We start from the raw sequence: 17410 nt of genomic DNA, 5'->3' as shown, positions 1-17410 counted from the left end.
ACCTTAGCAGCAGGAGATACAATTTCAGAAAAGATTTGTCAGAGATGTAGCAAGAAGACATATTCCCTCCCTTTTCCAAAAAAAAAGAAAATGGAAATTGCATCCATTGCTAATTTAAAAGAACTTTCATCATTCACATTTAATCAACATTAAAAACATTGCTTTCAATGTTGATTAAGTCCCCTGGAAAAGGTTTGAATTTGAACATAAAGGCCTCTCTTGGAATGTCCCAGCCAGTGAAGGGCACAGATAGAGGCAGAGTTTGCCTTTATCAGCAAACCTGAGCCCATCYCCTCTGTTCAGCAGTGGATTCCCCTGGCACACACAGACATTTCCCACCTGTGATGTCATTCCTGCCTCCCCCAGGGGGACCCATGGCTGACACCAGCAGCACATCGATGATCTGGATTTGGGATGCATCCTTCCTGTCGTACCAGTGCCCGTGGTCGATCCACTGCCTGAGCAGCTCAATGGCTGGCTGAGCTCCATACACCTCCTTCTCAGGCATGTTCAGGTCATCTGGGAGAGCACAGACAAGGAATAAAACCCTCAGTGTTTAGGAATTTGCTTTTCTTCTAAGAAGGAAAAATAACTGAACTAGAGGGAGCAAAAGGCCGTGTGTTGTTGTTCCTGTGTGCCATTGAACTAACCAAAATCAAACACCATCACACCTCACAGGCATAACTCRGGGTGATGGCTTWTCTTTGTGTGGTGATTTGGTTTTATTTCTTTGGTGATTTGGTTTGATTTCATGTCATGTCCCACTGCAGCTCTAAGGACTACTCTGAAGACAACCACCACTTAAACCTCTCAGCAGGGGCAGTGCTAATCCTTTGATGGTTCTKGTGGGTCCCCTYCARCTCAGGAGATTCTGGTACTCTGTGATTCTCTGGATGCCTGAAATAAGCCAAAAACCACTGAGGCAATCCAAATTTACTAGTCTCAGTGAAACACTTCCTTTGCCTAAAGCCAAAATGAAAATTATTTTTAAGAAATGAAAAATGTCTCTTACCCACAAAAATTATAGCTTCTTTCCCTGTAGGAGGTCCAAATAATCCTTTTTTTCTTCTGTCCAGCTTGGACATAATAATATCCTGGGTTTGGTTAGCAGAGGTTCTTGCAGAGAAGTTGATGAAACTTGGGACATATTTTTCCTTTGGAAGTTTTAGYAGAAAATTGTTTGTTATAGCTGTTTTTCCAGTGCCAGTGGGACCCACAAAAAGCAAAGGGACATTATGCTCCACATATGTTTTAAGAAAAAACATTTGTCTGGCAGTTTCCGTGGTGGGAATGATCAGCTCAGATACCTGGTACACAGGAAAGTAAARTGAAACATGAAAATCAAACATCTAATATCTTAACATGAATATTTGCAAGCCACTATAGGAACCCTGTAGCACAAATGCAATTAAAAAAAATCCATTATCTGAAAATCTAGGCTGTAAGAAGATTGTAGCAGATACCATGGCCCCACTCCTTGTTCAGGGCTATACAGTCAATAGAACAACCAGGATTATCTATATAAGCTTCAAATGTTGCAAATCATCAATCAGCCTAACGTATTATTTACACCTCTAAACCATTTATTCAAATAATTCTTTTCTATAATAAAGACACCAATATGAACCTTGGCCCCTGCATCGATAACTTGCTCTTCCTTTGAGATGTAGTCTGTCCACGTGTTCCACTGCCCATGGCCATACTTGTGAAAATAGAAGTCATAAACACTCCCTGTCAATTGAAAAACACAACACAGGAAAACCCTGGGATTAAATCACAAGAATTACCCTCAGTTATTTCAGTGTGAGATGTCCAACACAGTGAGATAATGGAAGCTTTTCAGCACACAAAATAGAGCCCCACACACCCCAATCAGGCCCCCAGTGCCATTACCATCACCAAATGATTTTGGGATGGCTTCAGGCACACTGTTTGAGTCCAACAGCAGCCATATGCTACTGGTGGTTCACAGAGCCAGGAAATGGCACCCACTGTGCCCCCCAAGGCTCGGCAGATGGCAGCTCTGCTGCAGCCCCAACATCTGCCAGGCACACCAAGTGCTCCCTTACTGCTTTAAAAAAGCCAAGCCAGTACAGTTATGGAGATGCACCTTTCTGTGGGAAGAGGTTGTTATTGGTAAGCTTCACRTTTTTAGGCCGTGGGTGTTCCTCATTGGTTCCTGACAGCAAGTTGCGGTAAAATGGATCAAATTTTCTTCTGCTCTCTGCATCGATGATCCCTCCAATTGTCCACACCAAAGCAAAAAGGAAAAGGCCCTGCAGCCATGCGGTGATTTGCTGATTTGACAGGGTTTCACCCTCCTCATCATCAGCTTCCTTTATTTCATCTAAAACACAGATTTTGAGTGCCAGTAAGGACCATAAATCCCAATTCAAAATGCATTTCTGCAAAAGTATCCTGAGGCAAAAGTAGGGCACTGTCTTCAGTGGAATGAAGCCAGTCTATGAAAGGAGATCTTGYGTGTGTAAACACTGTTCACAAATAAAAATGAAATTAGAAGGAAAGTATTTAGAAAGGGTCCTAAGYTTTTTCCTCAGATGGTAGCAAACAGCAAGCAAAACATAGAACATACAAGATCATGCTCAGTTTTGTAATGCACCAATTTCCAAATGTGAAAGATCTGTATGCTGGTCAAAGATCTATTAATAATACTGATCAGGGASGTGACTGAATGTCTGTATGAACTCAACAGTAAAGAATTCCTTTGGTATTTCCTTGCACCCTATAACCTGCACTTTGTCCTGGGACATGGCAGGAGAAAAAAAAAAGAAAAAATGCAATAAAAAGAAGTGGTTTAGGGTACTTACCAAGGAGAGAACTATAGAGTCTCATCAGGCTGTAACTCAGGTGAATAGAGGACGTTTTYACAATGACTTTGCAATGATGGTTAATGAAATCTAAACAGGGCTCRACCAGCCACATGAACAAGCTGTTGACCTACCAGAGAAAAGGAAATGGCAGTGTGACAATGCAGAACTCACCACATCCCCCACTGGCCCWCAGTTCACCTCAGTCAAATGTAAAGCATCAGAAATGGTCCAGGCTGGCAGAGACATCAGGAAAGGGCCCATGTGAGGCAGAACTGAAATGTTCACCAAGTCACACCACCATTACCTGATGGTGAAGACAAGGTGCTTTTAGCACAGAGAAATTCCTGCTCCATGTACTCAAACTGGAAACAGGACAGGAATCATGAGCTGCCCTTTTCCCAGGGACTAGCACCCCAGGAGATGCACTAAAGGGTCAGCTATCAGTTGGTTGGTCTGATGAACTAAGGAAACTATAAATAAAGAGCTCTCCTAGTGTTGGTACTTTGGAATTTGATTCTCATTTCCTGCAAAAACTCAAAGGGGGTCTTCTCAAATCACAAAAATATGTTTTCTACAGCTCCAATCTTAGTATTATTGCATTAATTTTACTATATTTTAATGCCCAATAATAGGGATTTTAAATGTTCATTCAAAGCTGATTCTCAACAATACCTGTTTTAATTTGCATCTGCTGAAGACATAATACAATACACAGCACAAAGAGCTCTCATTCATGCAATCAATGAGGTGAAAAAGGCTTTGAAGACTGAGCTGTAACTGGTAATAATATAAAAGTTTGCCTTCAAGTGGGCAAACTGTGAATGCCACCCTAATCTTCCAAATCAGACCCATGTAAAAAAGGAAGTTTCGCACCAGCTCTCGGTGCTCCTCCTCCAGGTTTGCAGGCAGAGTTTTCAGGTAGGAATCCTTCAGTGGCTTCCAGCCTAACTGCAGGGGGTCCATGTAGATCATACCACACCTGAAAGAACAAACACCATGGTAGAGGAAGCATGGCAAGGTGGGGCAGCTCCACACTGCTCTGACATTACCTGCTCACAGTTGCTGGAGASGCCTCCTCTAAATCCGCCGGCTCAAAGATTAAACTCATTTTGGAACTCATCTGAATKATTTCACCACTCATTAAGCATAACTGGAAGAAGAGCATCACATGAACATGGTCTGGTCATGTCAGTGCTGATTGTACAACTAAAGCAATGTCTGWCATAAAATCACTGAATATTCCATTAATGTCACTCCTCATTCATTCATCTGTATCCTTACAATATAGGGTATTTTATGACCTTGTCTCAACTTTTCCATGTCTTACCATAAGGACTGCAGACACACAGAGAACAATGCTCTATCTTTAAATAACTCTGCAAGAAAAGCATTTATGACCTGCTGCTTTTTTTAAATTCATTTATTCACTAGGTAATTTAAGCAAGTTCAGCTTTCAGTCAGCAAACTGAGTTCATGCATTTCAGTTTCCTAAAAGGTCTATAAAAAAGCCTCAGTGATCAAGCTCATTTCAATAAAGAAGGAGCAGGAYAAGGCTTCTAGAGAGAAGTAASAGKTTAAYATCACCTAATGCCATCTCAGCCCAYTCATAYAATTGGRGAAATAAAGCAATGCTTYAGGCACATCAGCCTTTCCTGAGCTGCACACCTCCTTTGACTAATGCARTAACAACATTGCTACTACTAAAATCGAGTGTRTTTGTTCAAGGATGARGTTATGGGCAAAGTTAGGCTACCTTTTTATTATCATCCAGCACAGTGTTCATGTTCTCTATCCAAACTGCATCCACTGGGCCATCAAAAATAATCCACTTGCGATCGTCYGTGGTGGAAGATGCTTGTTCCCTGAAGGCCTTGGCAAGAATTCCATCTGACCACTCGTGACTCACAGGATCAAAACTGCCATACAGCTGCCCCATGGTGATGGCTTTGGGATTAATGACTTTGTATTCAACAGCAAATTCATCCATGGCGTTTGCTGTGTGAAAAGRCAAACAGAATTTGCCAGGTTAGGTTTGTTGAACAGCTGAAGTACCGAACAAAATGATTCCTGAAGATCTGACTTCAGCAGCTCAAAGCAAAATAACCCAAATATTTGGGATTTAGGTGGCAGTAAATAAGGAATTCCCTTACTTCTACAGGGGAAGCAAGAAGTCTGMTGTAAAAAAACACATGAAAGAAAGAAAAAGCAAAGCAGCATAGATTTCATATATTTATGGGAGCTACTTACAATATCCTATCAGAGCTAATTTTTAAGAGTATTATGCACAAATAAAATGCCTAACAAAATTCAAAAAAGCACAAACACATTAGCATGGCTTACTGTTCCTGTAGATGTAGACAAAAATACTATCTGACAAATTAACCAGACAAAAATAGTTCAATTAATAGAAATTTTGCAGTCAAGACAGAAGAATATATGACAAATACAACGTGGTCATATCTCAGTAGAAGAAAAATAACTCATCAAATTAACTTCAGTTCATGAGAAGTTTGTAGCTGGACAATGTTACCTGCATGCAAATCAGCCAGGGCTCCAGCCAGCACTTTGTAGGAACTGCTCTTCCCACTCATGGGATCCCCAACAATCATGAAGCCGTGGCGCACCAGCATCATTTCATAGACCTGCAGGGACAAGAGAGATCTCCAGCAGGGCTCAAAAGCCAGGGATGTGTTATGTGAATGAAAYAGAGGTGTCTGTGCTGCATTCAGATGTGACATGGCTGAATCCCTGCACTCTGCTGGCTGCCCAAAGCCTCCATCCAAAYGAGAGGCAGCCATGCTTTTGTGGCAACTCTCACTGACACAATTTAGGTAATTTTCCACAGGCTCCTCCCTTTCTCCTCACTAAATGTCATCCCCCAASAGCAGCAGTGTTCAGGGTGTGAGTGCACTAACAGACACTGCAGAGCACAGCCCTGCACTGGGAGGGCCCCAACTGGAATCACTGGTTACCAGTGRGGCTGACAAAAAGGCACTGAAACTGCAGCTCTGAGGGTCTGCCATGTGCCTGCTCACACACAGACTGACTTTGGACTGCAAGAGTGCTCACTTCTCCAGTCACCCCTCGAGATCTTGGCAGAGCTCAAGTCAAAGCAAGAACCCCAACAAGATTTTTTTATCAGGTTGAAGCTGATATTTCCTGGCTTAGCTTTCATTCCCAACCAGTTAACACCAMCCCTATTTAAATGAAAGATACAGTATGGTTTGAACATGAGCCATAAAATCTGAACTGCTGTAGGGAGGCCACCCAAGACCCTGCCCCAGGCCACATCTTTTTACCCTGTCACCAGGATGCACTACTCACAACAAAAACAAAAAAAAAAAAAGAATTGTTTGAAATACTAGGAAATGGGAGGCACTGGAACACAGGGCTGGAAGTGGAGCTTAAGCAAGGTCACCTCTTCTCAAGGAGACTGTGAACAGAGCTGGGAACAGGGCCTGACTCCAGTCCAGCAKTCTGTTCACCAGGTTACACTGCCTCAATCAGTAACAGATTCCATTTAATTTTCTATACTAAACCACAAGATCTACAATATGGCTGCACACATTAGCTCCCTCACAGACTGCCTGAATTCCAGAATCACTACAATCAAAGCAGGCTTTTATTYCATGACTCTTAACTCAGTAAAAATACCCCATTTGTAATATTCCATTAATTGGTAAGGAAACTATTAGCTATTCATTCACAGCACAGACAGTGACTGAAGAGTGTTTCAGCTCTCATGCTTTTCTTCCCCAGAAGTATGTGAAAATAAACCTGAATAATTTTTCCAATGAACCATGGAACTGGTTGAAGATTCAGTTTTTCAATATTTTCAGTTAGTGCTTTGATAAATAGGCCATAGTCTGGTGTAGGAAGAACCACTCCAGGAAACAGGTCAGATATGATACCCTGTTGAGGAAAGACAGAAAAGAACACCATTTAAACACAGGTTACAAAAGAGAGAATTCCCAAGTAAAACAATATTCACAGAGATAACAGCAGCTTAAAAGCAAATGTCCTCAGCAGGACAAAACTAACTTCTAGGCAAACTGCAGCCATGGAAATGTATACATGAAACAGAAAGCTGTGCCTGCAGTTTTCATAAACACAGTGCTATTGTAAAAAGCAGCTTAACCTTTGCACATTTCCCCCCATCAGCATTACACAAAAGGATGTGGAAGTAGTTGAAAGAATTTCAGTGATTAAATAGAAGGGTATGTGTTCCAAAATTTCAGAGCAGTGACTGGCTGTGCTTGTACTCTAGCTTTTAGTCTGTAATATTGATTGCTTTGTAGCTTAACACAGTCTTTATTTTCTATTAAAGCAGCATGCAAACAGAAACTTCATCGTTTTTCTTCTGAACTCAAATTTCTACATCTACATCTCTTTTCGAGCACAAAGCCAGAATACAAAGGTCAAATAATTATATCCATGAATGAAACAACACAAGATGATTTTTGACAAGATACTTTCTAAAACACTTTATAGAATAACTTTAAAGGCACCACTGYAAGTTTGCTTTTCAGAATAATCCCAACAGAACCAAAGTGTTCCTCCAGATCAGTGGACTGAAATAACTCTACACTAATATGGTATCACCTAGATCAAAGTGGTCTAAATCAAGATAATGACCTGTTTCTGTCGGTTCTTGTAAAGGATCTCATCATCACAAAACCTAAAACACACTGCCCTGATACCTTACCTGAAACAAYGGCACATCCTGGGACAAGAACTTGGCCAAATTAACATCCAGCAAYGCCCGAAGCAACAGCACACTTTCATTTTCTGTTGGGTATTTCAGTTTTAGGTTCCCTGCTGCTGTCAGCACCGATTTCACCGCACGCATCCCGTAATCGTAGTGGTGCTGAGATGACAACTGCTCTGAGCACAAACGGTACGTGGCAACAATCTTCTGGGCAAGGCTGGGCATCAGAAAAGAAAACAAAACATAGAGAATGAAAATAACTCACCATGCAAAGAAAATAATTTACCTACCTAYACACACAAAATAACTGCAGTGACTCTGAGACTCATCAGCTGACAAAATGGCCCAGCACACCTGTAAAGCAATACTGTGAGAGAATGTGTGCACCATTTAGGAATTGTGTTGGGTATTTTGATACATTTTCCAAATGATCCCATGTAGCAATGCCTATCTTGGCAAAGTGAGGTGGTGAATGAGAATTAATAAGAAAGCAGATTAAACAGTAACAACCTAATACATACAGACAGATCATGGACAGACTTGCAGAGCTTTATCCTCAAACACACAGGTATGCCTTACAGAGGAAAGAGGTGTATCAGACTCAATAAACACAGAAAATTCAGCATGCCTTACCTCTTGGAGTCCAGAAATCCCATTGAATAAAGTGAAATTTCCCCAATCAAGGCATAATCTGGRACCATCATGGCAACTGTTCGGAACAACGCCTACAAGGAAAAAGTAAGATACCAGCTTTTGACTATGGAATATTGTAATAAATTGTGTCTGCTTTGTAAGTATAACATCTCTCCATAAATTCATGAATGCACAGAATTCATGAATCATCTGAAATCTGAGACTGCTTTAGAATTCTATTCTATCCTAATCTTACCAAAAGGTTCAAGAGGACTGTGCTAAGCACTGCAGTAAYAAATGCTTAGCAAGAGTCAATTCTAAAGATCTGTGAATTAAAGAAAAGGGAGGTGACATTCATCTTCCTTTTGTAACAGATACACTGGCACATGGTGTGGTTAATGCCTTGTAAAAGATCATGCTAAGAACTGTGGCAATGCTAGAAAAAGAATCAGTCTCTCTGTAGTGTCTCAGTAACTCACAGAGTTATAATAAATTTAAGTTGGGACTGGGATCACCAAGCCATTGTAATCCCAGAGAATTTCCCCTTAGGGAGAGCACAGGTAAAGCTGTGAACTTTATCAGTGTGATTAGACTGAGACCTTTCATCTGTGCATTTTGCACAATCCTAAGTGTTTACCAGAGCTCAGTGAAAAGCACAGCATGACACACTTGAGCAGGTTATCAGTTGTGCTGCTTTGACTGGGGTASAGTTAATTTGTTTCACAGTTGCTGCCTGAGGCTGTGTTTTGGATTTGTGGAAACAGTGCTGATAATTCAGGGATGTTTKAATTATTCAGAGCAGAATTCACACAGAGTGAAGGCCTTTCCTGCTCCTCACCCCACACACCAGCACAAATGGGTGGGGACACAGCCAGGCCAGCTGAGCCAAGAGACATTCCAGAGCATTGGGGGTCACACTCAGCAAAAGCAAGAGAGGAGATGTTCAGAGTGATGACATTTTCCTTCCTTAAGCAACCATTCCACATCAGTTCATTGTTCAATTGCTCACTTTTCTTATTATTCTAGCTGCAAATTCAGTTTAATTCCTACAAGAATGCAGGATTTCAGACTTACCTTCAGATTATCAGGCAGCTCTGCCCGTCCAGCATAGCCAGGATTCATGGTAATAAACACAGCACAYGTGGGATTAAGAGAGATCTCTGTCCCTTCAAAGATGAATTTTTTGAGTTTGCGAATAATCGCTTGCTGGATGCTAAGTATTTGTTGGGCAACTACAGATAATACTTCAACCTAATACAGACAGAACAGATTGCAAAACATAAGACACTTGGAGATAATATAAAATGGTTTTGTTTACATGTTTTGATGGCTTTATTTGTGTTCCTCCAGGGCAGAATCACCCTGAGCTGATATATTAACAGCCTACTGAAGGGATCCTCTGAAAGTTCGTGCCACTATTCTGTACTCTAYTAACAGAGACAGATCAACAGAGGCTTCCAAAAGCCTCCACAGGGAAATACCGTGTGCCTGAATGCAGACAGCTGAGTTAGTTGGACAGCAACTCCCTCTGGAGGCCTCGAAAAGCACTTTCCCTTCAACTCAGATAAGTCAAGAGTTTAGACTTCAGAAAAACTGACTCACTCAATGCCCAAAATTGAGGGTAAATAACAGGTAAGAGTGCCCAGTGGCAATCAGGAGTGCTTTAGAGTATCAAGGTAACAGAATATTGCAACAGGAATGCTAATGCTTGAATTCACTAGAAAATAAGCCACAGCAGAAAAATGGAAAAAATAMGGAGTTAAAGATACTAATACACACAAAAGAGAATTTAATGGAATTTCCACATTCACTAGTATGTACTTAAATTGAATTCCATCAAAGTAAATATAAAACTTATCCAAAGTCATCAGTGACCAAATGAAACAAAACCAAAAGGAGCAGAGTAAGATCAAGGRGAGAATTAGATGTGTCTGTTTACACAGTTTGATAACCAGGTCACTCATCAGTGACACTCAGCTCTGGTCATTACAGGAACCCCTCCACTGGGATGTGTCTGACCTGTGCTGAATACAGACAAATACAACTCTACAGTTTGGTTTCTCAAACAGAAGACAAGAACAGTTCTTTCCCAACAAATGAGGGTCACATGCAAAAGAAAAAATTGCATAGGAACATTTTTTTCAGCTAAATGGACCCAGAACATAAGACTTCTGCAACAGAGCAGGCATGTGCTTCTAGAGCAAGCAGCTGAGTGTCTATTGCTGGGTCACTCATCTTTGAAACAAAGAGTCTCACCACAAGTAAAAATAGAAAATTGGCAATAACACTGTCATATCTAAATCTAAAACTTCTTGTGTCTTAAATGCAAGCTTTCTCATTGTATTTGTCCCAGTTAAAACATTACCTCAATTCTATTGAACTCATCAAAGCAGGCCCAGGCCCCAGCTTGTGCCAGCCCCTTGAAGAACTTGCCCATTGCTTTGTAATCCAAACCATCAGAGCAATTGAACACAACACACTGCAGCAAAAACACAGAACATTTCTCAGTGTTAGCACAAAGTCCACTATAAAATTCTTAGCATCTAAATAGGAAGGGATTACTGTTGTTAATTTTGGATATGAAAACCAGGATGCCATATAGACACAATCCTAAATGTGTGCTTCTTACCAACTATTCCTGTGAATAAAGAACAGAATCACAGAATCATYAGGCTGGAAAAGACCTTTAAGATGTTCAAGTTCAAACTGTAAATAGGAGTACTTGCTAAAGAATGGCATTTTAAGAAATATCTGCATATCCAAACATTAAGGGTGGAAAGTAAAAAAAAAGGGAGTTTTGGTACCTGCTTAGCTATGGCTTTTGCAAGATCTTTTGTTGTTTCTGTTTTGCCAGTTCCAGCAGGCCCTTCTGGAGCACCACCAAGACTTAATTTCAAGGCACCCATTAATGTCCTACATTTTTAAGAACACAGGCATTAGAAATAGTGATCTTTATTGTCAGATTGTTTCTGAATGGATTGATAAGTATTTTCCAATACAGGCAAACAATTTACTTGTTTCTCTACTGACTTTGCAGCTTGCCCTGAAACCCCAGTGTTGTCTCAGAAGTGATTCCTAAYTGTGGAAGCTCACATTCAGCCACTTGGCCTAAAAGCAATGTCAAGGCTTTTATTACATCATCCACCTTGTATATCCTCAATTACATAAGCAAATGAACAGTGCCACAAGGAAAATGGTCTGCAAAAGCATTTCCCTCAAGTGACACTTGAACTGCAAGAGCTTGAAGCTGGCTTTATAAACTCAGCCAATCTTTAGAAAGGGATGAGGAAGCATAAAGGTTGATACAAAAAACAGGGAATCACACTGCTTTTCAAGTGAACATCTTCATAAAATGAGATCCCTGTTAACACTGGAGCGATCTGATTATTTTACAAAACCCTCATTCAAAGGCTTTGACTCCTGTCTTGAGGGCTCACCAGGAGTGAAATTCCAATGCCTTTGAATATTTCAGCCTTGAGGACTGAGGCATTTCCATGACAAGCTCTTGCAAGCCAGTGGAGGAGCAGGAAGGTAACTGCATTCAATCATCTATGAAGGGCTCTRTAATCTCCTCATTTATCTTACAGGCAGCCATATCCAAACTGTGTGTCTTATTCCAGATAAATTAATTGACCAGTCCCACTGCAGAATTTGCAGTTCCAGCCCCACATGCTGCCACCTCTTTTCAGAAGCCCCTTCTTGGATACAACAGAGTCTCTTACTCTACTGGTAAAAGCCTATACATTCAAAATATTTTACCATATCTGGACAAAGATTTATAAGATTTGCCTCCAAAATCTACAGGAAAATGTTAGCTGCTGAAGTTCCTGCTATTGTTAATTACAACAAATGAAAGTAAACACAGATGAATCCAAAAAATGAAAACATTATTCCCAGACAGTATGGCTTTACCTGTAACATCGATCTGTTAGGGGGGTTATAACCAGACGCTGGGAATTGCCCAGATACTCATAACCATATTTCATTTCTGTKGTGATCATTCGTACCACTACATCATTCTCCTCCCAGTAGTATCTCAGCTGAGAAATCCACTGGAAGTCATTCAGATCTATGATTTTGTCGTCAACCAATTTTGAGACCACATCACGAGCTGCAGAGTAAAACACAGATTGTTGGAAAAATCCAAACACTTCTCCTGTGTTAGTTTACTTAAAACAGCTTGTAAGTAAAGTAACATTTACTTACAGCTATGWAAGAGTAATTCAACATTTAGAGTCTGCCTTTCAGGTTAGAGAGATATTTGGGAATCAGATTTTAACTTCATTTTAACGAGGTTCCAGTGTCTAAGTAGACAGGAGATCATTGTGCAGCACTGAGCAATCCCCAGTGGCCCAAAGAGCTGAGCAATGACTCTGTRAGGCTGATTCAAGCCAGAAAAGGCATTTTAGTGCCTGTCTCCAAGAGCAGCCAAGGACAGCASAGTTCCCCAGAGCAGCAGTGAGCACACATTACCGTGCACATCGATGACAATGAGAGCTCCCAGGGTCAGCCTGGCTCCACTGGACAGCTTTCCTCTCACCAGCTCCACTATGTCCCTGATCTGCAGATTGCTTTTCTCCAAGAAATCCTGTCACACAAACAAGCACAGCCATCAATGTGCTGCTCTAGCCAGCAGTTCCTAAGATCCTGTGGGTGTGATCAGCCTTTCCAGCAAAACACATTAATGGAAGCACTGTGAACCTAAGAAAAGTCTCAGAGTTCAGTGCTTAGAAATAAAAAGTTAGAAGAAARCCTTACTTGTAAAGCATTTTTCCTTATAGCCTCAGACACTTCTTCTGTCCAGTAAATGGATGAAACACAGATAACTGCCTGTCCAGGCCACTGSAGTACCCACTCTTTTCGAGGAACCTTAAACCAAAAGATCCCAGTCATATAAACACATTAGATTATGGCACTATTAACAATTACTTTCCCCAAATGTCTTTTGTCTCATGCTGCAAATAAACAAGAATCAGCATGTAAAGCTTTAATACTTTTTCTTCATGAAACTTCAGAGTTAAAACTTCTGACTGGAACTACTGAGCAAGAAGAGCAGGATTCCMCTTAGTTTCAAGCATGTTTCCCTGGTTAAGATTTTCAGCAACCTATTCATGTATATTTGCTTGTGAAATCTAACTTACACCGTAGTTTAGGAATAATTACCTGGCTGTATCCATTTAAACCATCTTGAAGAACTTGTCTTACACTGGCCAACATCATCTCTTCTACTTGCAGAAGCCATTTTTCTACCATGCCCTTYAAGAAAGAAAAGCAGTTAAGAGTCAACACACATTTCCTGATTATTTTCTTCTTCAATGACAAATTATTTGAAATGTGTTAGGCTTAAATATGCTTTCTTCTGATCAGGGTGTTGTATATAAAAGGAATAAAGGTTGAAATTTCCCAAATTCTGACAGGTCATACTGTAGTTTACACTGACTGAAAGCAGGTATATTAAGTTAACTCTAAAGACAGCCCAGCTAAAGAAACAGCAGGAGATGTTTCATATAAGCATAAACAAAAGCCAGACTGCATGGTCAGCTCCAGGGCATGCTTTGTTCCTGCAGGATCAAGAGAAAAGGGTTTCTGTAACTTACAACATGCCCCACTGGTCACAGGAATTTACTGCAAAATTGGTGTCTCACTCCTTTTTGTAGGAAATCCTTTTAATTCTAGAATACCAGTCTGCACTCTCACTTCCTAATCACCTTCATGATGTGATCCTAAATGGTTTAAACCTAATTCCCTCAAAAACATGCACTTTATGCAACATATTATGTATTAATCTAATTTCATCTAGTAAAATATAAAAAAAAAGAATTACATTTGCTTTCACTGGATAGATTTTATYGATGAAAGGAACAACTTCGTTCTCTGAACTTATCATCCCTATGATCTCCAGATCTTCTGTGAACTCCAGTTTAGCAATTCCTTCAAAACACTTCTTCAAATGTGGTTGTACTCGTAGTGGATCCTTTGTTTCAGACAGTATTTCAAGCAGCTCATCATTAGACAGAAAAAAGAATCTGCCAGAAAAATACAATCACTTTCCAATCATGAAAATTGCCATTAATAATCTACTCATGCAACTGGTTTTATTGTTGCTTAAAACAGTAGTGTATCAGAGGAAATTATTATCTCAAATCCCTTTCCTTAAGCAATTTTTCACTTTATAAAACTCATCTCTTTATGAAAAGGAAGAATAAGGGTTCTCAAACTCAGGCACAACYCCCATGGATCACACACCTCCAGAGAGGGCAGGACAAGGACAGAACTGCATATCAGCCATGGGAAYGTAGCAAGTTCCTCCAAAAACACCCTGTAAGTACCAGAGTTTATAGCTTCTTGTTTCTAACTTAGGCCTGTTTAATTAATTTACCTTGGGAAAAATAATCTTTTCGTCTCCAAGTAAGTATTCAGCCCCTTCTGAATGTCCTCCAAGAGACTATTTGCTTCCTGAAGTCTYTCTAACATCTGGGGTTGTTCAGTTGCTACAAGCACCTTTGTGTCTTTCACCTTTGTAAAATCAAACACATAACAGAAATTGCCAAAAATTGCACTAAGTTTTACATAAAAACTGTTAGCACCCATCACATATATTGCAGGAGGCTAAAAAGCTGTACTGTGCTTTCATGTTATTCAATTTGTTTGCATTATTTGATAGTTTTGCTTTTCAGACTGTCAGTTTTACCAGCTTGAACTTTATAGATATTAATGAAGGAAATATCAGGAAATAAGATCTTTGGCACTTGCTCCTGTGCTTGAGCTTGCTACACTGTTTTCCACTCACTAATAAGTCCTGTCAGACACACAGCACCTGACAATTATTCTCTGTTTTTGCCATCTAGGTTGCATTTTTTCTTTCTGATAACACTCCTCTTCAGAGGGTTCTRTTTCAGTACAGCCCTCATCATTTACACAGTCTGAGCTGTTGGACAGGTCTTGACTTCTACTTGGTTACACTGATGATTTCAACACCTTTATCACACAACCACACWCTCAGTGTTTCTGACAAACATCCCAGCTCACAGCACCCTTGTCTGGCTTCTTACCCAATTCCTCATTTACAGGGAATTGAACAGGTTACCATACTGCACATCCTATCCCCGTTATCTTAACCTGACACATTACCATAACAGTCTATATTCACTAAACTTTCAAATAACCATGCCATCACATGTCAGAGAACAATCACATGGAAAAAAAAAATTCACTCAGTTGCTCCAAAAGTGTGTACACCTTAYAAATCTAATGCAAACTCTCATTGTATCCAGGGAAGGCTTTGTACAGATTGTCAATGAAGTCTTAAGCAGATCCTGAAAGCACAAATCATTTATCTTTCTACCTAATTCTGTCCATTTAGCCAGAAAAAAAAGCCAGAAAATTTAGATTCACATGTTACTTGAGCTCTAATTCACCCTTCAATACTTGGCCTTTACAGAAGTCTCAAAGCAATAATGATATTAATATTTACTGCAAGACTAGGATTTGTTGGACTTTACTAAAGGATTTTCCATTCCATGGATACAAATCCCCAACTGCAGAAAACAGTATAAGCACATGGTATTAATAATCATGTTATCTGTTGTGCATAAAAACACACAATTTGAGAAATGTAAGCACTTACCACTTCTACCATAATGTTTTTCCAGTACGAATCCACAATCTTAAACTTTCTACCCTCTTCAGGCATTTGGGCTATAATGTCTTCTGAACTAAAAATTGGTTCCAAATACAACCATGTTGCCTGACATTTTAACCAGTTATCTATAATATCTTGCATTAAACASAGCTTATCTCTCCAAGCCTGCAATGAAAACATGTAGTAGTTAAACAAAACTAGTAGTTAAGCACAATTATAACAAAAATAAATCAAGAAACGTGAATATGTGTTCTTAGAAACAGTTAACAACTCTATGTCTTATCATGTCAAAATACCTTGAAATACTTAGGGAAAGTATGAGACATGGAAGCTCAATCAAACTGGCATTTCCTTACCAAGCATTCCACTTCTATTGGTTTGATGAAGGGAGAGCCACATATTGTCTGAGTCTTCACAATGTGATCATCCAGCAAGAGCTGGATGTCATCCACTGCTGACAGGATGTTGGTGTCCTGGAAAGAATCACATTTTGGTCAGTCCAACAGCAGGTGCTCTATTTCATTCAGCTCCTCTTTCATTCACCTATTTTCATCCTCCTATTTCATTCACCACTCATTCAGCTCCTATTTCCCTCTTCTCTATGATAGTTGAAGCAGCAAGGAACTGAGAAAGGCTGCAAATGTGGGAAGACATCAAATGGTTTCTCCTCTGTACACCTCTGTTTCAAAGGTCCACAGACATTGTTTTGTAAATTGGAAGCTGGTGCTTTCTGACTCAACCTTTTGCACAGTGATTCTCGTTTCTTCTGGGCAAGTTAAAATTTCACTGCAGTCCAGCTTTCCACAGCAGCTACATGCCATTAATATTTCTCAACTGGTATTCAGAATCAAAGTAATTATTTTCAGATAAATACACTGATTTGGTGTTTACTTACACTTTCCCTGTACTTCACCAAGCCAAACTGCACATTGACCCACTCCGATTTCATTTTCTCTATTGATTTCTCCAAGGAATACTCCTTACTTGCAGCTGCTCCAACAGGTTCTATTCTAAATTGAAATGAAACATACCTTTGAAATGTTTTTGTAATATAGGTGAAGAACAAAGAAAAAGCAGTTGTAGAGTTGCATATCAGACTACCTTTCATAATAATTTGTTAATAATATTGACTCTTACTTCGAGGAATGTTTTCCTACTTTCAGCATCACCAAGTTAGAGATATTGATATCAATTGCAAGACAAATACAGACAGAAAATTCTGAATGAGCAATTTCAGTGGTTTAGGCATACAATTGGATTTTTATGCTTCTGTGCTGCAATAACTGACAGTTCACACCTTGATAAAATACAGCTGATTACAGCATGTTCTAACAGCACACAAAACTCCAAAAGTGTTGTTTGGTATCTGACCTATGAAATACAATGCTAAAAAATGAGATTAGATTGAGCATCTTACTCTTCAATGAATTTTGAGAGTCCACAGTCCAATATGTTTTTAAGGCTCGTTTTTTCATCCGGTTTGATCTCGCATCCTACAATTTGACTAATCTGAAAATAAAGCAAGAAATAAATCTATTAACAAGATGCATTTTTGTAAAATACTTTMAAACAGCAAGCAACAAATTCTRAAGAAGT

General features: G+C 39.8%; 1 protein-coding gene across 1 annotated transcript in view; it reads right to left on the bottom strand.

The window, feature by feature from the left end:
* The window catches only part of DNAH3 (dynein axonemal heavy chain 3), a 44999-nt gene that overhangs the window by 15575 nt on the left and 12014 nt on the right, over nt 1-17410 (bottom strand). Inside the window, exons 18-42 of the mRNA XM_057380784.1 lie at nt 17232-17323; nt 16710-16824; nt 16171-16287; nt 15800-15979; nt 14552-14688; nt 13997-14198; nt 13336-13428; nt 12931-13041; nt 12646-12760; nt 12085-12283; nt 10977-11085; nt 10538-10651; nt 9247-9423; nt 8173-8264; nt 7537-7756; nt 6609-6743; nt 5362-5473; nt 4585-4826; nt 3881-3981; nt 3705-3810; nt 2829-2958; nt 2111-2347; nt 1628-1731; nt 1013-1307; nt 340-519 (exon numbers count right to left, since the gene is read on the bottom strand). Coding sequence (XP_057236767.1) covers nt 340-519; nt 1013-1307; nt 1628-1731; nt 2111-2347; nt 2829-2958; nt 3705-3810; nt 3881-3981; nt 4585-4826; nt 5362-5473; nt 6609-6743; nt 7537-7756; nt 8173-8264; nt 9247-9423; nt 10538-10651; nt 10977-11085; nt 12085-12283; nt 12646-12760; nt 12931-13041; nt 13336-13428; nt 13997-14198; nt 14552-14688; nt 15800-15979; nt 16171-16287; nt 16710-16824; nt 17232-17323 — 3715 coding nt within the window. The remainder of the gene's footprint in view (nt 1-339; nt 520-1012; nt 1308-1627; nt 1732-2110; nt 2348-2828; nt 2959-3704; nt 3811-3880; nt 3982-4584; nt 4827-5361; nt 5474-6608; nt 6744-7536; nt 7757-8172; nt 8265-9246; nt 9424-10537; nt 10652-10976; nt 11086-12084; nt 12284-12645; nt 12761-12930; nt 13042-13335; nt 13429-13996; nt 14199-14551; nt 14689-15799; nt 15980-16170; nt 16288-16709; nt 16825-17231; nt 17324-17410) is intronic.

The sequence above is a fragment of the Malurus melanocephalus genome, unplaced genomic scaffold (assembly GCF_030028575.1).
Source record: "Malurus melanocephalus ecotype Western Australia unplaced genomic scaffold, MMel_1.1 scaffold_471, whole genome shotgun sequence".
Classification (NCBI taxonomy): domain Eukaryota; kingdom Metazoa; phylum Chordata; class Aves; order Passeriformes; family Maluridae; genus Malurus; species Malurus melanocephalus.
This window is presented reverse-complemented; position numbering and strand designations above follow the sequence as displayed.